Source organism: Vitis vinifera, chromosome 16 (genome assembly GCF_030704535.1).
Source record: "Vitis vinifera cultivar Pinot Noir 40024 chromosome 16, ASM3070453v1".
Lineage (NCBI taxonomy): Eukaryota > Viridiplantae > Streptophyta > Magnoliopsida > Vitales > Vitaceae > Vitis > Vitis vinifera.
The window spans coordinates 1,470,042-1,496,028 of NC_081820.1; the positions used below are offsets into that span (position 1 = coordinate 1,470,042).

Consider the following 25,987-nt stretch of genomic DNA (forward strand, 5'->3'; position numbering starts at 1 on the left):
CATGTTAAAAAATATATATATATTATCAAGAATTCTCCAATCTTGTTGTTCCACCGTATACTTTTCATACCCTTTTCTTACTTGTTTTTTAATTTCTACCACATACTTTTCGTACTTTTTTCTTATTTTTTTTCTTTCTAAATGGAGCTAAAGCTAAAATTAAGGTAAAGCAAAATCAGCTGCCAAAAATCTATTGGATTATGATTTTAGGTTTTTAACCCAGCTATGATCAATGTTAAAGAGAAATTTTCCCAGACCCGAAAGAAAGGTGTGACTATGATAATATGTGGTATTGCAATTGCAGTTGGAAAAATGGAACAAAGAAGTGAGGTTGTGTTATTAGCTATGATTAATTTCATTGCCTTGCTAAAAAAACAACTAAGCTCTTCCCGGTTTCTACGACCATCCACCAGGTATGCTATTTATGCCATTAATAGTACTAGTTTAGATACAAAACATACACTTCTTGTCTATCTATTACTTTTTAAATCGAAGAGAATTGAACACCAATAACAGGGAGAAGATAAAATTGAAGACTTTTATAACATTAATGGGTCTGAACCGTCTAATCCCCCTTCAACATAATACTAACACAGGTTTATTATAAGATGGGTTCATGAACATGGAACAAACACACACGCTTGTGTGTCTATATATCTATATGTGGAACTTATGCAAAATGACTAGTAGAAAGTTCTATATATTTTTTCAAGCAAACTAAAATCTGGTGACGTCTTCAGTTGGCATGAACTCGCTCTCCAGTGAGGCTGAAAATGGTCCAGAAATCCAAGGCTCAAAGTAATCTCCCCCGAAAGAGTGATGGATAGTCTCATCATCACTCAGAAGATATCCCCTGGAAATTCTGGGTAGGCTAATTCAGAAGTGGACCAAGGGTTGACGATTTCTTGTGAGGCTGAAACTGGTGTAGGAATCGAGCTTAAGCTTGTGTTTGGATCAATATTGTGGTTGAGATGAAAGAGTTGTGTGGCATGTGGGCGATCCCTGGTGCTACTTTGTGGGTCAAGAATATTCTCATCAGTACTTCTCCAAGGCTGCTTCTTCAAATGGCTGTACCAGCGGTTCTTGACATCATTATCGGTTCGCCCTGGAAGATGAGCTGCTATACTTTCCCAGCTGCAACACAACACAAACTGATCAAACTATCATATCATATGATAATGGAAAAGTATGAGGATGATTCTCATTACCAATTCCCATAGAGCGACTGGAAGCAGATGATGGCGTCGTCTTCCTCTTGGGAGAAGTTCCCTCTCTGGACATTAGGATCCAGATCGTTATTCCACCTCTCCCTATAACTCTTACCACTCCCGCTCAGCCCTGTCAGCGTTGCGATATCTGGCCAATGTAGATCGGGATTTCTGCTTTGACATTCAAAGACCCTCTGGTCTTCTTCTTCGGTGGTCCATCGCGGTGTCTGCTCCTCTGGTATCATGGATTTCCCTGCAAAGATGGAAGAAATTAACCCAATAAAATTTTCATGAAACATACTACAAGAAAAATAAATACAATGACTGCTTAAAAACCAGGGAAGCGCCATTGAAAAGCAAGCTGTCAAGAGGAGATTGAGACCTTGAAGAAACAAAGTGATTGATATCCAATGCTTGGCTGAGCTTGCTTCATAGTGCGCAGGGAAATTTATAGAAGAGAGTTGCTTTCATGTTGTCAGTTTGAGACAAACTGAAGTGAAATTTACAAAAGAGAGTGTTTCGTGTTATCAGTTTGAGACAAACTGAAATGAAATTTACAGAAGAGAGTATTTCGTGTTATCAGTTTGAGACGAACTGAAGCGAAATTTACGGGAGTTGGTTTCGTGTTATCAGTTTGAGACAAACTGAAGTGAAATTTAGAGAAGAGAGTTGCTTTCATGTTATCAGTTTGAGATAAACTGAAGCCATCTCATTGAGGAGAGATGCCTTTAGAACAGTTTTGAGTTGAAATTTTCTCATTGCACATGGATGGGATACGCCAAGACAATGGGATCCGTTAAGAGCATGGATTTAGCTCAAACTGACGCCAACCCTACATGGTTTTGAACATGCAGCTACAAACATTTCAAATATTTAACAGAAGATTTGTTCTCAGGTCAGATTGAGACAAACTGACGCCAACGGACACAGTTTAATCAATCAGATTTGTTCTTAGAATTTTTCTCTTAGTGATTAGTTATTATAAGTTGCATACTAGAGTTGAATATACAGTAGTATACCATCTTTCTCATCCAACGGGCCTTGTTAGAGTTGAATATACAGTAGTATACCAAAATTAAAGCAAACTCCTTCTGTCGTTTCTAGAAAAGCTAGCAAGCAAAAAAAAAAAGTTAATTTCCTATCTCCAAACTGATTTACAACTTTCCTTTCACAAGAAAAAATGGAGAAATTAACTTAACCCAAGGAGAAGATCAGTTCACATGTGGCAGTTTTCGAAGCTCTTGCGAATGGAGGATATGACAAACCCCATCAAAGACATGTGTGCTTTTAAGTCAGTCATGAGTTTAGCTCTCTAGTCTTTTTCAAGGTTTAAAATATGAATAAACATAATATATCGGTAGTTAAATTTTATCGATATATAAAAAATTAATAAAAATACTTAAAAAAATTTCAAAAAATTGATAAAATAAGAAATAATACACATATTAAAGTTATTTTGTAAGTTTAATGGACATAAATACGATTAAAGATAATATTTATCAAATTTTTATAAAAAAATTAGTCTACATTCCTTTAATATATTTATATTCATTTATTTTAAAATTTTTAAAATGCTTTTATTAAAATATGTTTTATTATATTTTAAATGAAAAATTAAATTAATTTATACAAAATATTTTATTCGAGAACAATTTCTAAAATTTTATTAAAAATATGTGGTAACAATTTTTTCTATTAATATTAATTTATTTTAATAATTTATCTTATCAAATTAATTTTAATTTATAAAATATTATAACTTCCTTAATATTTTTATATTATAACAATTTTTTGGGTAAAATTATATTTTTAATATTTTAAAATAAAAACATTTAAAATTAAATAAAATTAAAAGGATAAATATAAAAAAAAAAAATTTAAGAGTGAAGTGATAATAATTTTGAAAAATAGGATTAATGAGGTAAATATGAAAAGTAGTTAAAAATAAAAGGATAATATTAAAACACGGGTGAAATATGGGTTATTGGATTGTCAAAAAATTTAAATTTGACAGTTGGATCATCAAAAATTTAAAAGTTCAAAAAATAAAATAAAAAATTGGAAAAAAAATCAAATTTTCAGCCGATATATATATATATATGGCCGTTCGGCCATTTTGCCCATTTTTTTTGTCCAAATTCCTCTCAACCGAGGCCAAAATTGTTTCAGCCACCTCCAATATCCAAAATATCATCGATATTTCGGAAATAATATCTGATTTTTTTCATCACTGGTCTTTTTCACTTTCATCATATCTAATTTGAGACGTTTTGTTTGAGACCAAATGGACATGGTTTAGTGTCTTTAGTCATTTCACATAATATTTTGCAGTACAAAAAGTTTGGTTCTATTAGGAGATAATCTATCAACCTATTGGGATTAATTTGATCGGAAATTTGTGGTATCTAATCTAAGACCCGATATGTACTGTTATTTTGTTTGATTTTAAAAACTGTTTTTAAATTTAAAAAATTAAAAAACAAAAAGCAAAAAACAAGTTTTGGATAAGTTTTTTTTTTTTAAATATATATATATATATATATATATATATATATATATATATATATATATATTGTAAAAATATTATAAATTCAATTTATATAACATTAGTTAAATTAGTTCAAGTCTTACTAAAAATAAAAATAATTTTGTAATTGTAAATAAATTATAAAATAAAAGTAAAACATGAAAAATAATATCATAATAAAATTAATAACCTTATTAATGAATCAAATACATTAAGTCTTGTTTAATTTGGAATTTATTTTCTAGTGAAAAAAAAAATCAGAAAAATATGATTCTATGTAAAAGATAAACAATACAGTTTTTATGGACTCATTTTTGTCTATAAATTTTTTATATTAATTGGATCACTATTTGAACCTTAACTTATTTTAAAAATTACTAAATTGTTAATGAATCTAACACATTAAAGTCTTACTTGATTTGAAATTTATTTGCTTAATAAAAAAAATTTTAAAATGTGACATATGTAAAGAAGAACCTAACCAAGTCATTTAAAATAAATTATCACAATAGGACTCTTCCTAAAAATATAAGACTAATAGAATAAAATAAAATAAAATAAAAATAATTTATAATAAGACTCTTCCCAAAAATATAAGACTAATAGAATAAAATAAAATTATTTACACTCTTCCTACATAAATGATATGGAAACCCAAACAAATCGATAATAGGTAGTTTTAACATATTCATTTATAAGCACAAATGAGGGGTGATTTTTTAGATTACCCCTTGAAGAAACAATGAGATTGATATCCAATGCTTGGCTGAACTTGTTTCATAGTGGGCATATGAGGAGGCAAATTTATACAAGAGAGTTGCCTTCAGTTGATGATCCGTTTGAGGAGATAAACGAAAGCCATCTCATCGAGGACACATGCCTTTATGTCAGTTTGAGTTCGAAATTTTATCATTGGAGACAATGGGTCCGCTGCGAGTTGTAGAGGCAACTTTCTTTGTTTTAAGAGCATGGACTTGGGTCAGATTGAGGGGATAAACTGACGTCAACTGACATGCAGCTACAAAACTTTAGAAATTAAGTTTTAGTGACTAAGAAAAAGTGAAGAAAAATAAAAAAATAAATATTAAGTCAATAAATTATTATATAAAGATTAAATTATTTTAAAATATATAAATTTCAAACTAATTTTGATTATATTTGATTTTTTTTTTTTTCATAATGAAACCATATAGAAGAAAATCATTTTTCTTAGTATTTTTTTTTCTTCTTAATACTTTCTGGAATCCAAACATAAACTTCATTTTTTGTGTAGGAGGAAAAAGATGAAAAATAAATTTTAAATGTAAGAAAAATACTTTAAGCTTAAATTTATACAAAATTTTAACTAATTTTAATTATATTTGATTTTTTTTATATTTTTCATAATAAAACCAAATAGAAGAAAATCATTTTCCTTAGTTTTTTTTTTTTTCCTTTTTAGTACTTTCCAAAAACCAAACATAGCCTTCATTTTTTTTATAGGAGGAAAAAGATGAAAAATAAATTTTAAATGTAAGAAAAATACTTTGAGTTTAAATTTATTTCTTTTCTTGATTATACTTTTCTTTCCTTCCAATTTTTTCTCTTTTTTTTTTATTTATTTTCCCTCAAACTTTACAAGATTTAAAAAGTCTTATATTCTATTTATATCACAAGTACTAAAGGAAAGAAACAAATAATAATAAGAAATCCAAAATCTTTTGTTTAGTTTATCATGAAAAATATGATAAAAAAATCAAATACAATAAAAATTATTTTAAAATTTATGTATTTTCCAATTCTTTATTCTTTATACATAGAAAAAAATTTGAAAAAATTATTAGTTTTTGGTGTGGACCAACCAATGAATTATATCTTCATCAAGGTGGGAAACTTCAATCTTTGTTTGAGATTGAAACTCAACCACATTATTAAAATGCTATGAGGTTGTAGACCCCAAAATTTGTCCCAATTTTATCTTTACATTAATTTTGAGCCCAGTTTTAAATTCCAATTATATATATTTTTTGGCCCACTCACCATTTAATAGTTTTTATTATTTTGTATATCATTTTATTTTATTTTATTACTAATACTTTTATTTTATTTTTATTATTACTATTATTTTTTTATTATTATCAATGTTTTTAGAACCGGACCGGTCATTGAACCGGAAAAGTTACCGGTTCACGGTTCATTGATCGGACCGGCGGTCGAACCGCTATCGAATCGGTGACGTCATAAATATATATTTTATTATTTTATATATTATAAAAAATTAAAAAATTAATAAATTCTATGTAAATTTTGACAGCATCTACTTTGTTTGTTGAGTTTTGTCATAAAATTTTTTACCTATAGAAGTCATCAATTATCATATATGATATCTATAACACAATATAAGATGTTATACATTCACAATGTCAATAAACTCAATATTTATCAAATAATCAAACCATTACTATCCCATAATAACCAAATTATCAAAGAGTTGTTAACTTAACACATTGTCCATAATAGATAATACAAATGTCAACCATAGGTCCACAACACTTAAATAATTACTCAAAATAAAAATATAACATGTCAATGTTTGAATATTCATGAAGTTTTTTGCATACTAATAAATATAAAATTCATGTCTTCATTCATTTTGGAAATTGGAATATGGAGATCGAACATGAGCATTTGGAAAACCAAAGTTCTCCACATCAAGCCCTTCTATAGCCACGTCACCACCATCCTCATCATCTACAAAAATATTGAATATATATCAACAATAAATCATCTTTAAAGAAAAAAAATATATAATTATTGAACTTTTATAAGTTTAAATATTTTATTAACCAATGTGAGAACTTGAACCTTCCACTTCATTTATTGGAATTGACCTTTCTTCATATAGAAGATTTTCCAATTCTTCAACATCTAACTCTACTGGTTGATCGTCATCAACTACCCAAAAATCAGTCTCATCAATGCATGCATAGTAAATTGGATCATAGATTCTTTTCTTGTTATAGAACCTAAAAAAAAAAACATATTATTATTCATAATTGTAAATAAAAGAATTTAAAATCAAAACAACTAAGAAATCATTTATACCGATTTTTTAGGCGCAAATTATAATGAACGTATACAAGATCATTAAGTCTTTGATGTTCCAATCTATTCCTTCTTTTGGTATGTATACATTCAAAGACACTCCAATTCCTCTCACATCCAGAAGACGATGCAGTTTGGCTCAATATTAGAATGGCTAACTTTTGCAAATGTGGTGCATTGTATCCATGTAGCCTCCACCATTCATCTAGTTACCATTTCACATTAAAAATAAGAAAAAAATAAAAATAAAACACATTAGCAAGTTTAAAATATTAAATAGTAAGTAGGTAACTAATAAAAAAGAATAAACATACTAATAAATGAAAATAATATTTTACCAGGTTAAAGTACTTCACGTGAAGAATAAGCAAGTTCTCTTCCAAAACTTCCCAATCGATCACGAAATAACTTCATTTCATTCATTGTTTCAAGCTTGCCTTTCAGAACTTTCTGATCAATAACATCCATAACACCTCCAATAACATTTGGCTTATTACAAAAGTTTTCCTGATCATATTGGAAACATGGATTCCACCAATAAGCTGCTGAATGAATGCTTTTCTTTAGTTGTTGATCCCAACGTTGCTTTATGATCTCTGTATAAGGCTTGTATAGTCTTTCATTGTAGTTAAACAATTTCTTGATGCCCAAACGAACCCTATACATGCCTTCATACACATATCCCATCGAAGGCCTCTCATCACAATCAACAATACGCAATAAGCGCATTAGTGGAGACATAAGATTCACAACAATCAAACAATCATTCCAAAATCTATTATCCAAGATGATGGAAACTGCAACTTTGCTTTTATAATCCTTTGAATATCTAGAGTCCACAAGAAACTTACTAGTCACCAAAGCTTGCAAGTCATGTTTTTTATCATGAAGACTCTTGAGTGCAATGAATGTAGTAGCAAAGCGAGTTGCACCAGGTCGCAAAATCTCTGTCCATCCTTCTCTTTTTCTCAACCAACTTAATAAAGTAACATGATTATAAACAAAAATTGTCACATTTGATGCACGTTTTACAAGTTCAGCAACATGGTCCATCTTACTAATATCCTTAAAGATCAAATTAAGACAATGAGTTGCACAAGGTGACCAATTAATGTGTTTATGCTTCTGAGAAATCAATCTCCCCACGGCCACATAATTTGCTGCATTATCAGTGACTATATGAACTACATTGAGTGGACCAACCCATTCAATCACCTCATCAAATAACTGAAACAAATTAGTTGCATTCTTGACAATGTCTGAAGCATCAACGGATTTCACAAACGATATTCTTTCAGGACAATACACAAGGAAGTTGATGAGTATTCTTTGTCTATTATCTGTCCAACCATCACCCATTATTGTACACCCAACTTTTGCCCAAATTGCATGATAAGAGTCCACAAGTAACTGAACTTCCTTCTTGGCATCCTTTAAAAGATTAACCCGTAGTTGATGGTAATTTGGACCTATATATCCAGGACCAATTGCAGATATAACATTCAATATTGGCTTAAAGTATAAGGAATTCACTGCATTAATAGGAATGCATGCATCATAAAAGAATCTCCCAATCGCTATATCCGCTCTCCAAATAGCTTCTTTCCCAGCTAGTACACTCATGGAAGGTTGAGCTCTTTGAGTATTTCTTGGTGCAAAATACTTATCCACTGTTGATTTTTTCCTTTTTCCACTTTCCACTATTAGCTGCCATAAGACTTTGCATTTCTTGAACCTCTTCTTCACTTTCTGCCATATCCCCTTCAAATTGTGACACATTAGGACCATAAGGATTTCTACATTCATATGCTTCTTGGGCTGCTTTCTTAGAATTCACAAACTCTTGCAAAGAATTTTCCATTCGAAATTTTACATCAGGAGGAACCGATTTACATGGACCAATATCTCCTTTCACTCCAGGAAGATGTTGTTTCATTCTATGAATACCCCCACCTTTTGTAATCTTTTTATAATACAAACAAATAAGAGTTTTCCTTCCATTTGCATATCTTTCTTTAGAAACATGCTCCCATGCAGGATTGATCTTACTTCTAGTTGATTGAGAATTGATAGTTGAATCTTAGATAGATGATGGAGTCAAGTTTGATTCCATTTTTTTATTTTTCTATCAAATTAGAAACAAAAATCTCACATTAACATAGAGAATGGAAGTCATCAACAATTTAATGATTTATAATCAAGTCATCAACAATTTATAACAATCACATATCAATTGGTAAATTTATCTAAAGGAACAACCGTCATTATAACAAGCATGTTTTGATCCAATTATAAATTTATCTAAATTTTAAATTAATTTTGTATAGATATATTGATGGGCAAACTCCACAAATATCTAAACAAGCATGTTTGGAGAAATTTTTCCACAAATATCTTGGAAATTATGCTTCTTTTTCAATGCATGCTTTCACATTTTCTCTATGGCATGCGTCAACATACATGTGGTCCAAAAGGGATCAATCTTCATAATCACTCGTATATAATTAATGTATGATATCATTATATCATTATTTTACCACTTCTTCATCAAAGGTAAGGTCATTTTTAAAATAAGAATTATTAAAGCATCCTATGCATTCCATCATATTATAAACTAAATCAATTTGCTTTAAGTTACTTAAGAATTCCTTATGAATAGGCAATTAATTAAACCAGAAGGCATGAATGCATGATGGCTTCCTTTCACATGTCTATCTTAGCATCATCACCTCGAATTATTATTATTAATAATCTATTAATCTTAATGAACTTGTATAGCATAGCTGCATAGCAAAGAAAACAGCTACTCACTAGGCAAACTCTAACGCCAGGGCGGGCTACCAACTGGGAGAGGGAGGGAGTTTTCTAATGCAGGCGATACCCGTGTGGGTGTCGTGGGCCGCTAGCGGGACCTGTGTGAGTGTCACAAGTCGTCGGCGGGATCTTTCTTGGTGTCATGGTAGGGATGCGTCGATGGCGGGCGGAGGAGAGGGGGTCAGCTACCAGTGTGCGTGTCGTAGGCCACTGGCGGGACCTGTGTGGGAGTTGTAGGCCGTCGGCAGGATCTCTCTTGGTGTCGCGGCAGGGATGCGTCAACAGCGGGCGGAGGAGAGGGGGGAAGCTACCAGTGTGCATGTCGTGGGCCGCCGGTGGGACCTATGTGAGTGTCGCTGCTGTTGCAAGCCGTTGGCGGGATCTATCTTGGACCCTTGGTGTAGCGGATGGGACGTTGATGGTAGGCGGAGGAGGAAGAGTTGGAGCTTGGAGGTTGCAGCGGCGCAGCCTGGAGATTTGGAGATTTTAGTTTTGTTAAATAGGACTCCAAAACGGCGTCATTTTGATGCTAGAAGCATCAAAACAATTTCGTTTTGATGTTGTTTAAAAAAAAATTAAAATCAATTGAACCGGTCTGTTCCCTTGGAATCGGCCGGTTCGTCCGGTTCACCGATTGGACCGCCGGTTCAAGCGGTCCAACCCTGGTTTGATCCCCATCCAGTCCAAATGATCGAACCGAACCGGAACAGTGACCGACCAGCGGTCGGACCGGCCGGTCCGGTCCGGTTTTTAAAACATTGATTATTATTATTATTATTATTATATCTATTTTTTTTCTTTTCTCTCTCATCTCTCTTCTCTCTTTCCTACTCCCCAACCACCCCACCCTCTTCTTCTCTCTCTTCCCATTCTTCCCACACAGCCGCCCCCCCTCCCCCTCATTTTCCTTTCTCCCCATTTTTATGTTTCTCCCCATTTTACCCCCAGTTCCCCCCCCCCCCCCCCCCCCAATTTTTTCCTCCTCTCTTCTCCCGCCTTTTCCCTCTTTTCCACCATTTCTCTGCTGCCCCGCTCCATTCTTCTGCGCCCCTCCATTCTTCTACTCTCTTTTCTCCACCCGAAGACACACATGGCCCCATGGATTTTATTTTTATTTTTTTCTCTCCATTTTTTTCCTTCTCTCTCCCCACACTCCACTTCCCTTCCCGGCCGGCCACACACCCACGCTCTCATCTCTTCCCTCTTCTCTCTCTTCTCATTTCTCCCTTTGGATTTTGGTTTTTTTTTTTCTTTTTTTTTTTTCCTTTTTTTTAGGTGGCCGAGCCTCCCATTTCCTCTTTTCCTTCCCTCATTTTTTTTTCTCCATTTTTTCTCTCGCTCCATGACAGTGGCATGACGCCGGTCGGCAACCCCCTTCCCATTTCCATTATTATTATTATTATTATTATTATTATTATTATTATTATTATTATTATTATTATTATTATTATTGTTATTATTATTGTTATTTTTATTGTTATTGTTATTTTATTTTATTTTAATAGTAATTGTTGTTTGTGAAATTTGGATTGTTGAATTAATATGAAATTTGGGGTTAATTTGTTGTTGGTAAATCAATACGTAATTCGATTTAATTTATTGTTAGTGAATTAATTTGAAATTTGTTAATTTGGGTTTGTGGATATATTGTATTTGGTGATTAATTTGAGGATATTTGGATTATATCAATTGCATATTGTTTATTTGGACTTGGGCCTATTGTTAAGTTGTTATTTGTTTGGGCTTGGAATATTATTTCTCTTGACTATGTATTTTTTTATGTAGGCTTGTTAATTGATATGAATTTTGGGGCCCATAATGTGGGTGGGATTTGTTGGATTATTTGAATATTTGATATGAGCTTGACCAATTTGAATTGTTTAATTCGGACATGGGACAATTTTGGTGTATATTAAACTAGGCTTAGATTATGAAATATTAAATTTAAGTCTAGTAGAATTTATTTTAATTTATCCCATTTTAGGTTTGATTGATTGTGTTTGTATTTTTTGTTATTAATTTGGATGTTCTATGTTAAAAACTATAGTAATTTGAGCTCATTTTAATTGATGAAATTTATGGGGCTAATTTGAAATTGGAATTTGGGTTTGAATATTTGTTTGAGATTTTATACATCTCTGGATATTTACATCTGTGTTATTCTTGTTTTTGCATGGACTCATTCTGCAATCTTATTGACTGAGTACGAATTGATGACATGTGGAATTTATTGTAAGTTTATTTGGGTACATATTTTATTTCTCACTTTTTATTTGGTGTTATTTTTATTAGTTTGTATAAATATTCATTCGCATGTATTTATTGAGTGTGTACAGAATTGAACATCGAACAAACTAAAAATTTTGTTTAAATGAGAGGAAGAAGTCAGTAAATGTATTTTAGTACAATAACAATTTTAAAATATTATTTTTAATAAAAGAAAGTTTTGTTTTTATTTTATTTTATTTTTTATTTATAAAAATTCAAAAAAATGCATTTAGAAAAATCCAAAAGAAATGTTTTTAATGGAATTTGGAAATTTGTTTTTAAATAATATTTGTCCAAAAATTTCTTTGTCTAACAAAAAAAATGTTTTTTTTTAAAAAAAAAATTCTTTTACTTAATTAAAATTGGATTAAAAGTCATTTTTAGAAATAGATGATTTATTTATTTATATTTATATTTTTACTTTTATTTTTATTTTTTCCTTTTAATTAAAATTTCTTTGCAAATAAAGTTATGTCATTTTAAATAATTTGTAAAAATCACTTTTTTAAATGAAAATGAATTTAAATGCTTTTGTAAATAAAATTGTAAAAATTCATTATTTTTTTAGTAAAAGCAAGTGAAAAATAATTTTTGTGCTCAAATTGAAATTTTGTAATGAATTCTTTTGATACAATAAGTGTAAAGAGTTTTTTTTTTTAAATTGAATACAATAATTAAAATTGAGAAAATAAATTATTTCTTTTTATAAGTAAATAAATGGAAATCATTAATTCAAAATCATTTTTAATAAATCCTTTGAAATTTCTTTAAAACTTTTTTTAATATATTTTATTTATTTAATTCAATAAATCATTTTGCATAATTCTCTTATTATTTATTTTGTGTATTTTTGTAATTAGATTTCATCATTGTTTTGTGCATATTAATTCTCACCATGACTTATATATTGATTATTTTTCTTGGTATCCATAATTAATTAATTAATTACCATAATTTCCTCAATTCCTTTAGTAGAGGTCGTACGTATGCGGGTTTAGAGGGGTGCTACGGCTTACCACCGTACCTTCCCAATAAGTAACCTGACCCCTGGACCTAGACTTAGTTTTTCACAGATTCGTTTTTTTTCTTTCAGGAGTCACACTTAGAGTTTTCTTTCTTATTTGATTTTTCCCTTAAAAAAAAATAAAACAAAAATAAGTGGCGACTCCAAGTATTTTTCTAAAAATCAAATTTTTATTAAATAAAATAAAAAGTGAGTTTCATCAAATGGTAACACATCGAGCAAAATATGGGGTCACAGAGGTTTTCTTCCATCTTTCCAGGGAATTTGATGATGGCAGCATAGTGGAGGAGAGGTCAACTAAAGAAGAAGACCATAAACTCACTCTTTATAGAAGAGAGTGGCCTTGAGTTGATCAGTCAACAAAAGAATAAGTTGACTGGCAGTCATAAAAAGTTCATAAATTGAAAATTTGAAAAGTAGACCATGAAATCATCTAAACATTGATTTCAATCCCCACCCTTTCTTTCACTCTCCGTCTTTCTTCTTTCTTATCTATCATCCGACATCCTACTCATCTGCCTCATGATTACTTCCTTTTTCTTCGATGGAGACAGAAAAGGTTTTTGGTCTTAACACGAATTCACAAAATCATCTCGATGCCTTTTGTATTGATAAATATTATAAATATTTATAATTTCTTTTACTGAATAGATAATTTTTTATTATTTTATACATGTTAAAAATTAGAAAATGAAAAAATGAAAAAATTAAATTATTTTTAATTAAATTATACATGTTAAAAAAATAATTTTTTTTTCATTGATTGGTTCCCACCAAAAACTAAAAGAAGTGGAATGCAGCTGTGTGACCATAAATTTAGTGGAACTTAGATGCTTTCTCTACCTCTTTCTTTAATATCAACTTCAAATATCATCAAATTTTGTGCTATAAATTTAATGTTTTACCAACATTGTTTTTAGGATATCTAACTATTTAATTATAAAAAATTATCAAAATTATTCTTTCTTTTTCTATTGTCCACTTTTTCTTTTTATAATTATTTTTTCCCTTTTTTCTTTTATTTTGTATATTATTATTATTATTATTATTATTATTATTATTATTATTATTATTTTCACTTTACTATTTATAACAATAATATTAAAATATTAATACAAATATTATTTTTATTTTTCATAATAACTAATTATTAGATTATTTATCTCTAATTTAAATTATAACATAAAACATGATTTAATACCATATTTTAAATTTTAAATAATAACAATCAAACTTTAATTAATCACTATTAAATAAAACTAAAATAATTTTATTAGTTAAATAAATAATTTTCGATTTTTAAAACCAAACCTATTAAATGATATTAGAATAGGATTATGATATTTCTTGATTTGGGAGGAGCATAATCAAGAAATAAATCATGAAAACAATATTTAGATTAATAATTAAAAATAAAACTAAAATAATTATTTTTTTTCATTGTTTTTTTCTATTTTATATAGTATTTACTTTATTATTTACAATGTTATTATTAAAATATTAATCTAAATATTGTTTTTATTTTTAATAATAAATAATTATTTAATTATTTATCTTATTTAAATTATAATAGAAATCATGATAGATATATATATTGCAATTACATTACATATAGTATATATTTATATAAATTTTATTCATATTTCTTTAAAAATAAGTGATTATTTACAACAATACATCAAATAATAATACTAATATCAAATGTTAATAAATAATAATATTAAAAATACTAATATGTATAATAAATATCTCATGATTGTGTTAAAAAAAATACTAAAATGTTCAAATAATAATTAATAGAAATAGTAATCTTAATAATAAATAAATAAAAAAGAATAAAATAAAATGGCAAATAAAAATTAAGAAAAGAAGAAAATGATAAAATAAAGAAAAAAGACAAATGAATGATATTTTTGTCTTTTTATCCATCATGAAATTTCTATCAATTTTCAAAGTTTTCAATCCTTTACTTCATATTACTCCACTTTCCACATGCACCCTAAAACATAATTGTCCTGTTTTTTTTTTTTTTCATTATTTATTTATTCTTTTTCTTGGAAGAATTATGCTATATTTTATAAGAATCCAAATTCCATATTTTAACCAAACACATGATATGATAAAATTATTCCACAAATATGCATTTAATTATAATGAAATATTTGAATGCAATGTTTTTGGGAGGGATTTTTTTTACTTGTGAGAAAAATAAAATAAATAAATTTAAATTTTGTTATTGACAAATGATTTTCATTTTTATTATCTTAAAAAAATGTTGTTCAATTCTTTCAATCTTGTTCACAAAAATAATTTTAATTTTATTTATAGAAGATAAATTTAGTTTTACCTTTTTAAAAAAGAAAAAAAAATTGATTTAAAGTATTATAAATTGATATTCTTAATAGGTGGGACAGACAAAACACTACATCAAAGTCAGGGATCAACTTTGATGTAGAGTTTTTACGATTTTAAAACATGTCTAAATAATTAAAAGAAGTGTATATGCATCAAACAATTCTTCTCAATACCTACTAATGAGCATCATGCATTGAAAACTTGTAAAGGGTCTAGCATGACATGTTTTATAAAGTAAATATTATTTAAAAATTTTAAAAAATTAAAATAGTAAACATTCAATGTTGAAAAGGTATAACGAACTATAACATGTTAAAAAATATATATATTATCAAGAATTCTCTAATCTTGTTGTTCCACCATATACTTTTCATACCCTTTTCTTACTTGTTTTTTAATTTCTACCACATACTTTTCATACTTCTTCATTTTTTTTTTCTTTCTAAAAGGAGCTAAAGCTAAAATTAGGGTAAACCAAAATCAGCTGCCAAAAATCTATTGGATTATGATTTTAAGTTTTTAACCCAGCTATGATCAACGTTAAAGAGAAATTTTCCCAGACCCACCAGAAAGAAAGGTGTGACTATGATAATATGTGGTATTGCAATTGCAAAAATGGAACAAAGAAGTGAGGTTGTGTTATATGATTAATTTCATTGCCTTGCTCAAAAAAACAACTAAGCTCTTCCCGGTTTCTGCGACCATCCACCAGGTATGCTATTTATGCCATTAATAGTACTAGTTTAGATACAAAACATACACTTCTTGTCTATCTATTACCTTTTAAATCGAAGAGAATTCTATGTTTGACCAGTGAACACCAATAACAGGGAGAACATAAAATTGAAGACTTTTATAACATTAATGGGTCTGATAACCGTCTAATAACCCTTCAACATAATACTAACACAGGTTTATTATAAGATGGATTCATGAACATGGAACAAACACACACGCTTGTGCGTCTATATATCTATGTGGAACTTATGCATAATGACTAGTAAAAAGTTCTATATATTTTTTCAAGCAAACTAAAATCTGGTGACGTTTTCAGTTGGCATGAACTTGCTCTCCAGTGAGGCTGAAAATGGTCCAGAAATCCAAGGCTCAAAGTAATCTCCCCTGAAAGAGCGATGGATAGTCTCATCATCACTCAGAAGATATCCCCTTGGAAATTCTGGGTAGGCTAATTCAGAAGTGGACCAAGGGTTGGCAATTTCTTGAGAGGTTGAAACCGGTGGAGGAATCGAGCCTGAGCTTGCATTTGGATCAATATTGTGGTTGAAATCAAAGAGTTGTGTGGGCTCAAACCCAAAGTAATCTCCCCCGAAAGAGTCATGGATAGTCTCATCATCACTCGGGAGATACCCCTTGGAAATTCTGGGTAGGCTAATTCAGAAGTGGACCAAGGGTTGGCAATTTCTTGAGAGGTTGAAACCGGTGGAGGAATCGAGCCTGAGCTTGCATTTGGATCAATATTGTGGTTGAAATCAAAGAGTTGTGTGGGTTCAAACCCAAAGTAATCTCCCCCGAAAGAGTGATGGATAGTCTCATCATCACTCGGGAGATACCCCTTGGAAATTCTGGGTAGACTAATTCAGAAGTGGGCCAAGGGTTGGTGATTTCTTGTGAGGCTGAAACCGGTGTAGGAATCAAGCTTGAGCTTGCGTTTGGATCAATATTGTGGTTGAGATGAAAGAGTTGTGTGGGCTCAAACTCAAAGTAATCTCCCCTGAAAGAGTGATGGATAGTCTCATCATCACTCAGAAGATATCCCCTGGAAATTCTGGGTAGGCTAGTTCAGAAGTGGACCAAGGGCTGGTGATTTCTTGTGAGGCTGAAACTGGTGTAGGAATCGAGCTTAAGCTTGTGTTTGGATTAATATTGTGGTTGAGATGAAAGAGTTGTGTGGCATGTGGCTGATCCCTGGTGCTACTTTGTGGGTCAAGAATATTCTCATCTGTACTTCTCCAAATCTGCTTCTTCAAATGGCTGTACCAGCGGTTCTTGACATCATTATCGGTTCGCCCTGGAAGATGAGCTGCTATACTTTCCCAGCTGCAATACAACACAAACTGATCAAACTATCATATCATATGATTATGGAAAAGTATGAGGATGATTCTCATTACCAATTCCCATAGAGCGACTGGAAGCAGATGATGGCGTCGTCTTCCTCTTGGGAGAAGTTCCCTCTCTGGACATTAGAATCCAGATCGTTATTCCACCTCTCCCTACAACTCTTGCCACTCCCGCTCAGCCCTGTCAGCGTTGCGATATCTGGATCGGGATTTCTGCATTGACATTCAAAAACCCTCTGGTCTTCTTCTTTGGTGGTCCATCGCGGTGTCTGCTCCTCTGGTCTTACCATCATGGATTTCCCTGCAAAAATGGAAGAAATTAACCCAATAAAATTTTCATGAAACATACTACAAGAAAAATAAATACAATGACTGCTTCAAAACCAGGGAAGCACCATTGAAAAGCAAGCTGTCAAAGAGGAGATTGAGACCTTGAAGAAACAAAGTGATTGATATCCAATGCTTGGCTGAGCTTGCTTCATAGTGCGCAGGGAAATTTATAGAAGAGAGTTGCTTTCATGTTATCCGTTTGAGACAAACTGAAGTAAAATTTATAGAAAAAAGTTGCTTTCATGTTATCAGTTTGAGACAAACTGAAGTGAAATTTACAGTAGAGAGTTGCTTTCATGTTATCAGTTTGAGACAAACTGAAGTGAAATTTACAAAAGAGAGTGTTTCCTGTTATCAGTTTGAGACAAACTGAAACGAAATTTACAGAAGAGAGTGTTTCGTGTTATCAGTTTGAGACGAACTGAAGTGAAATTTACAGAAGAGAGTTGGTTTTGTGTTATCAGTTTGAGATAAACTGAAGCCGTCTCATTGAGGAGAGATGCCTTAGGACAGTCTTGAGTTGAAATTTTCTCATTGCACATGGATGGGATCCGCTAAGAGCATGGATTTGGCTCAAACTGACGCCAACCCTACATGGTTTTGAACATGCAGCTACAAACATTTCAAATAAAATCTTTGGTGGACCACAAGAGGTAATTTTTAACAGAAGATTTGTTCTCAAGTCAGATTGAGACAAACTCACGCCAACGGACACAGTTCAATCAATCAAATTTGTTCTTAGAATTTTTCGATTAGTTATTATAAGTTGCATACTAGAGTTGAATATACAGTAGTATACCATCTTTCTCATCCAACGGGCCTTGTTAGAAGAAAATCTAAACACGCCAATAATTATAATAGGTGGTCTGGAACTGGTAAGAGAGGAAAATTTCAAACTTGAAGGACCAATTACACCACTATACCCAAAATTAAAGCAAACTCCTTTTGTCGTTTCTAGAAAAGCTAGCAAGAAAAATGGTTAATTTCCTATCTTCAAACTGATTTACAACTTTGCTTTCAAAAGAAAAAATGGAGAAGCTTAACCCATGAAGAAGATCAGTTCACATGTGGCAGTTTTCGAAGCTCTTGCGAATGGAGGATATGACAAACCCCATCGAAGGAGACATGCGTGCGTTTAAGTCAGTATCGAGTTTAGAAACCTCTCGTCTTTTTCACTTTCATCATATCTGATTTGAGACCAACCCACCCTTCTTTTTCTCCAGTTTTGTTTGCAACCAAACGGACATGGTTTAGTGTCTTTAGTCATTTCACATAATATTTTGCGCTACAAAAAGTTTGGTTCTATTAGGAGATAACCTATCAACCGCTTGGGATTAATTTGATCCGAAATTTGTGGTATCTAATCTAAGAGCCGAGTTGTACTGTTTTTTTGCTTGATTTTAAAAATTGTTTTTAAGTTAAAAAAAAAAAAACAAAAAAGAAATTTTGGATAAGTTATTTTAAAAAGAATTTTTCTATTTTGATTTTTTAAAAACATTATAAATTCAATGTATATAATATTAGTTAAATTTAGTTCAAGTCTTACTAAAAATAAAAATAATTTTGTAATTGTAAATAAATTATTTCACTATACCATAGACAATATTATATAGGACAAAAATCAAATACAACTATTGGATTCTCAAAATATTTCATAATTTCTCACTCCTTATATCTACAACCTTAATGTGAGTGCCCTCACTCCTTCGAGTTTTCTCACTCCTTCAAGTTCTCTCATTTGTCATCACAAGTTCATCTCCATCTCATAACTTTTTCGCTCATGACCTAAAATATTTATAAACATATTCCTAGTAACGTTTCTTATTCAATGAGGAAAAACTAATATTAAAATAATATATCTACTTAAGAAATATTCTATATAATACTTTTTACAAAAATGAATTTATATTAATTAAGAATTTGAGACACTTTCCAATAAGGGAGAATTGTGTTTTGGGCCTAGTTGGGCCCAAAAATTAACATTTGGTCCTCCAACCACCCATATTTAAGCCCAAGACCCAAACAAAGTATGAAAATTAAGATAAAGGATATTGTCTTTCATTAATTCCTAAAATACCCTTATCCCTTATATGCCTACAAGTGGGTGTGAATTTTAATTTTTTTGTGTTTTTTTTTCCTTTTCTATTCCCTATTAAATATTATTCATTTCTAACTTTTTTTTTCCTTTTTATTCCAATATATATTTCTATTTTATGTCAAATAAAAAACAATAATATTTTTTTATTTTTCATTTTTAAAGATATTGAATCTTTTTGCTCTTATTAAAAGCAATGATAAAAATTTTGGGATTTTTCATCCAAATATTTTTTATCTTTTTGTATTTATCTTTTAGTTTAATTTTCATTTTTTATTTTAAATTTATATTACCCTTTCATCTATATTTTTCTCTTATTTTTAATTATTTTTTATATTTTCTACATTAACCATATTTTAAAAAATTTTAAAATTAACTATCACTTCACTTTATTATATATATATATATATATATATATATATATATATATATATATATATATATCCTTTTAGCTTTTTAATTTTTAATGTTTTTATTTTAAAATTTTTAAAAAGACAAATTTGTTGAAAAAAATAACTAAGATATGAAGTTCTGATATTATATTAATAATTTTTCTTATCTAGATAGACTAATGCAAAGTATTTTGACCCACAACAAGAAAATTGTCAATACAATTTTTTAGTTAAACTTTAAAAATTAAGTTTCAAATAAAATATATTATATAAAATTTTATCTAAAAATTATTGAAAGTGGTATTTAATTTTTTTATTTATTGACTTTGAAACTTATCTAATTTTTTACTTGAAAGGTAATAGAACATGTTTACAAAAAAAAAAATAGTTTTTCATTTTTTTAAATAAATGAGTATAAATATATTAAAAGAATTAAAGATAATCTTAGTAAAAATTTTGATAAATATGATTATAATTTTAAATATAGATTCATTTGGATAAAATTTCACAAAAAAAAATTATAGTGAAAAGAAATAACATTGCTAAAACTACAAAAACAAAATATGCAATTACAAATTTTTGATGATGAAATTTAAAAATAAAATTCGAAACAATTCTTGAGTGAGAGAATTTTAGTGGGGGAAAAATCTTTGAATGGAAAAAAATAGGAAAATTTTTCAAAATCACTTGAAATCCTTAACAAAAAGTAGTCTTGTACACCCTTGTACAATTAGTAAATTTGTCTTGTACAGTTAGTGTAATACCTTGTATAATAACTCAAATAACTCAAAATTTTATTTCTTATGTGTTAATTTTTGTAGGGAATGTCTTAATGAAATAGTTTAGTAAAAAAAAACTATCAATAATCGTCTTAATATCAAATTCAAGTTGTTTAAAAATCATACAAAACTTATTAGGAGTCTTGTACACCCTTGTACACTTAGCATATTTCCCTTGTACAATTAGTATAATACCCTTGTACAATGACATAAATTTCATATTTGTCATAACTTAAACGTATTTTCAAAAAGAGGCAATATAGAAAATAAAAATAAAAACTAAAAAAATATTTTAAAACCAAACTCAAATATAATCTATATAATTTTTAGTTACTTGTTTTCATCTAAAACAAGTAAATATACCTTTCAACCCTTTTATATATATAAAAAAAATCAATCTCTACTATGTATTGATATAATCCACTTCTAAAATTAGGTCATATGAAAACATTTTAATTGAGTACTTAAAATAAAAACTCTCCATCCATCCTCATTTTAATCGAGTACTTAAAATAAAAACTCTCAATCCATCCCCTTTCTTTATTTTTCTTTTTCTTATTTTAATAAATTTTCAATTAATTCAAATCATTAAAAAAAATCCTTAATAAACGAATTTGTAGTATTTCATATAACTTATTACTAAAAGTCATGTTCAAAAAGTTGTTAAAATAAGGAAGGAAGAAGATTAAAAAAAAATTGAACTTTTTATTTTATAAAAGGTAAAAAAAAAACTTTAAAATACTTTTTAGTATAAAAAAAAAATTAAAATAGTGAATATATTTATTTTAAATGGTATTTTAATCATTAAATTATTTACTTCTAAAATGAAAACGATAAAAATAAATATAAAAGATAATTTTTATTTATTTAAATTAATATTTTTTTAAAAAGTATTTTCTAAAATAGTCTTTGAATCATTAATATAATTTTTTTATTTATAATTTAAAAATAAAAAATAATGTAATTTTTCAATTATTTATAAAAGAGTTTAAAAAAAATGAAAAATCCAAAAATTGTTAAATAAGAAAGAAGAGTGGCAAGTAGTAGAATAAAGACAAAAATGAGTCAAATGGGTATTTTTGTCAATTACTATCTCATATCCTTAGATTTAAATATGGGTGATTGGAAGACCAAATGTTAATTTTTGGGCCCAAAACACAATTCTCCCTTCCAATAATAATTTCCATTTTAGATCAAATTCCATTAAGTTAATATTTCATCTATTCACTCTTTTTGTATCACTATCCACGATACACATTTTAACCATAAATTCTAGTATTAAAGTGTTTACTATTGGAGGTTCTATTCAATGGGTTTACTAACCTCATTAATAAATTTAACATATTAAGTGTTGTTTAATTTAGAGTATATTTTTCTAGTGGAAAAAACTAAGAAAAATATGATTCTATGTAGAAGAAAAACAATGGATCCATTACAAACTAATTTTTGTCCATAAATTTATTGTATTAATTAGATTACTATTTGAGTTTTATGTTATTTTTTAAATTATTAGACTTGGTAATAAATTCAACATATTAAGTCTTGTTTGATTTGAAGTTTATTTGACTAACAATTTTTTTTTTTTGTAAAAGTATGATATATGTAAAGAATAAACTAACCAAGTCATTTAAAAATAAATTTTGGTTTATGGTTTTTTAATGTTATTGAGTTCTATGAATTTCTAATACTAATTAAATTAATTTTTGAGATTCCAATTATTTTTTAAAATTAATAAATTATATGTATTTAGTTTGATTTAGAATTTGTTTAGTTAATGAAAATTTTAGACAAGTTAAAAGAAATTAAAAAAAGCAAGTGTAAATTAAAGGAAGATCATATTTGAAGACTTTTATCGGTATTGGATCATTAAAAGAGAAGAAAAACAATATCATATTCAATTTTATTTGGTTTTTATGATATTTTAAAATTTCTCTATGTTTTCCTTTTGCTTTTAAAAATTGATGAAAATATTTCTAATTGTTCTTTAAAAACCGTTCTCTATTTACTTTGTTTTTAGAAATTGAAAACAGAGAATAATGATAAAATAGTATTATGAATTTTAAAAAATAGTCTCCTATTTTTTTAATCACACAACTAGACAAGCTCTAATAGAATAATAGTTTTTTTATAAATTAAAAGAATTTTAAAAGACAACATATAATGGCTCTAAGTATGATCCACACTGGATAGTAAATTTGTTGGATAATTAAGAGAAAAAATTGTGTGGATTAAGGTGATGATGGTCAAATGATGAGGTAGTAAAAAGTCACATATATAAGAGTTGAAAAGAATTGATTTTAAATGAAAAATAAAATTAAACAAAATTAGAATAAAATCTATTAATGAGAAAAATCTTGGTGAGGCGATCTTATAGTAAATCTAACTCCAAGGCTCAATTATGTAATCACTTTAAAAAATAAAATATTTTGAAATATGGTAAATACTGCATTAACAATTTTGGATATGCGACTCTTTTGGAATTTACGAATAATTAAAAAAAATTCATTTACATTTTGAATAAATATATGAAGTAATGTCTTGCACATTTCTATTTTTGATTAAAAAGAAGAAAACAAACCAATGATGGATGAAGTTTTATTAGTTTATTTGAATTTGATTCATTACAAATTTTCAAAAATCAATTTCAATTTTTAGAAAAGTAGTACTTTTAAGCCATTTAGATTTTTTGGTTTTTCATAATAATAATAGTTGAATCACTTAAAATTGTTTCTCTACCTCACTCTATAGTTCTCATCACGCCTCTGCACTAGGGTGTAATTTCGGTAGGTTGGCCCAATTCAACCTAAACCCAACCTAATTGTAAGGCATATTTGGGCAATTACTTTTGGGTTGGACTTGAGCTAAGTATTTTCAATCCGAAATCAATTTGGATTAAACTCAAGTTAAAATTTGAACAATTCAAGCACAACCCAAAAATATATATATCTTTATAACAATTCGAGCCAAATTGAACCAAGGTTTAAATATATATATATATACTTTTTGTTGTTATCTTGAACTTTTTTTATTTCTTATTTAACTTTTCATATAAATATATAAAATTTTAGAAAACATTATACATAGATTTCAAATTATGTAACCCGACTAACTCAAACTCAATATGAGTTTAGAAAAATGAGGTTGGGTTGGACTTAGCTTAAGTATCTCATGATTGGGGTTGGGCTGGTTTGTGAGTAAGAAATGATTGCAAGGTTTGGTGAGAAAATCTTTAGTTTCCTTGGCCAAAATGGAATCCTTACCTTCTTGTGATCATTATTTGGTTAGAAAACAATATGGAGTTTCAAATAATTTAACCTTCATATCAAAGGGTTAAAATAAGTAAAATGAATTTAAAATAGCACATTAAAATAATTTATTGACTTTAAAACTATTTTTTATTTTCCTTCGTTTTATCTTTTCTTCTATTTTTTTATTTCTTTTTCTTACATTTTCCTTCCAGTTTTTCAAGAACCAAACCTAGCTGAAAGGATTCCTAATAAGTGGGATGAAGAAACTAAAAGCTCTTGAAAATGAGATTATTGATATTATAAAAGTTTTATTTAATATAAAAAAACTTACATACACAAATCAAAATAAAGCTTTTATCAGCACTAATATTTTCTTGGCTTCCAATTCAAAATCATAAATGATTAAAAATATATTTTTTTTACATTCTGAACCAATAGACTTAAGTCATGATAAACAAATGATACATGAAGTTTTATAAATTTATTTGAATTGGTTGATCAAAATATTTCAAAAATCAATATTAAAAATAATTTAAGCTATTGAGACTTTATTTTTTGTTGTGTATAATAATGAAAGGCCCTGATGGCTTTGGATTTTTATCTTGAAGGTGGTTATAAGAATAGTGCTCAATACTCATTATCTCATTTTCCTTTTTTCTTTTCTTTTTTTTTCTTTTCTTTTTTGAGCTATAATCTCTTTCATAATATAATTAAAACTATAAATAAAATTAAAAACTAATAATGTAAGAATGGTGGATTTATTTACACTTATTTTATTTTATTTTTTTATTGTACGCGAAATTACTTTTTATGTCGTTCACAGGAGGTTTTATTTGTTATATTTCCTTCAAATGGATGGTCACAAATCATGGGTTTAACCCTTCAACATAATAGAAAACACATGTTTATTATAAGATGAATAATTTCATCGTGAGTACAATAAGCCAACCATTATATTATGCAGAAATTAATGGGTCTAACCCTTCAACTTAATAAGAAGCCCAGGTTTATTATAAGATGCATTCATGATCATGCAGCAAACTCAATGCCTCTTCTCCAAATATTCCCACCTCTTCCTACAACTCGAACTACTCCTCGCCAGCGCTGTCTGCTCTGCGATTTCTAGCCAAGATAGAGGGCGATTTTTCGTTTGGCATTCGGTTTTCCATTTGTTTATACATTCAATGAGCTTGAGGTCTTCTTCTTCGGTCCATGGCCGTGTCTCCGACCCACTCGCTCGCTGTGAGCTTTCCATTACGGATTTCCCTGCAGATATGGAAGAAATTAACCCAATAAAGCTGTTTCCATGAAATATACTATAAGAAAACAAATAAATAAATACAATGACTGCAAAAAAAACCAGGGAAGCTCTCCCCAGTGAAAGCAAGCTGTGAAGAGAAGATTGAGACCTTGAAGAAACAACGTGCTTGTTATCCAATGCTTGGCTGAGCTTGCTTCATAGTGGTCATATGAGGAGGGAAATTTATAGGAAGAGAGTTGCCTTCAGTTGATCAGTTTGAGGAGATAAACTGAAGCAGCATCTCATAGGATCCGCCGGGAGTTGTAGAGGCAACGTTCTTTGTTCTAAGAGCATGGAGTCAGGTCAGATTCAGGAGATAAACTGACGCCAACGGACATGGTCACCTTTTGCTTTCTCAGTCTATGAGATTAGTCAAGGAAAATGACTCAAGACAAAATAATTTACAGTTTCCGATGTAAAAGTTTGGTTCTAATAGGAGATCATAAGCTACCAACCCCTTGGGATTTGATCGGAAATTTGTC

At 29.0% G+C, this 25,987-nt stretch overlaps 3 protein-coding genes and 1 long non-coding RNA gene across 4 annotated transcripts; all 4 read right to left on the minus strand.

Annotated features, from left to right (window-relative positions):
• Nucleotides 1–839: 839 nt before the first annotated feature.
• LOC109124143 (transcription factor MYB30-like) lies at nucleotides 840–1,558 on the minus strand. The gene is made up of 3 exons (XM_019225905.1): nucleotides 1,528–1,558; nucleotides 1,209–1,461; nucleotides 840–1,134 (listed from the first exon to the last, which is right to left on the minus strand). Exons 1-3 carry the CDS (start codon nucleotides 1,556–1,558, stop codon nucleotides 840–842), a joined length of 579 nt encoding a protein of 192 aa, XP_019081450.1.
• A 4,697-nt stretch (nucleotides 1,559–6,255) lies between these two features.
• Nucleotides 6,256–6,628, minus strand: LOC132255276 (uncharacterized). The gene is made up of 2 exons (XR_009467953.1): nucleotides 6,562–6,628; nucleotides 6,256–6,465 (listed from the first exon to the last, which is right to left on the minus strand). It is a non-coding gene; the product is annotated as an uncharacterized LOC132255276 (long non-coding RNA).
• A 533-nt stretch (nucleotides 6,629–7,161) lies between these two features.
• On the minus strand, nucleotides 7,162–8,598 carry LOC109124144 (uncharacterized). The gene has a single exon (XM_019225906.1). It carries the CDS (start codon nucleotides 8,596–8,598, stop codon nucleotides 7,162–7,164), a length of 1,437 nt encoding a protein of 478 aa, XP_019081451.1.
• An 8,445-nt stretch (nucleotides 8,599–17,043) lies between these two features.
• LOC132252710 (transcription factor MYB13-like) lies at nucleotides 17,044–25,460 on the minus strand. The gene is made up of 3 exons (XM_059733778.1): nucleotides 25,385–25,460; nucleotides 17,413–17,662; nucleotides 17,044–17,338 (listed from the first exon to the last, which is right to left on the minus strand). The coding sequence occupies exons 1-3, from the start codon at nucleotides 25,458–25,460 to the stop codon at nucleotides 17,044–17,046; spliced, it is 621 nt and encodes a 206-aa protein (XP_059589761.1).
• Nucleotides 25,461–25,987: the final 527 nt, after the last annotated feature.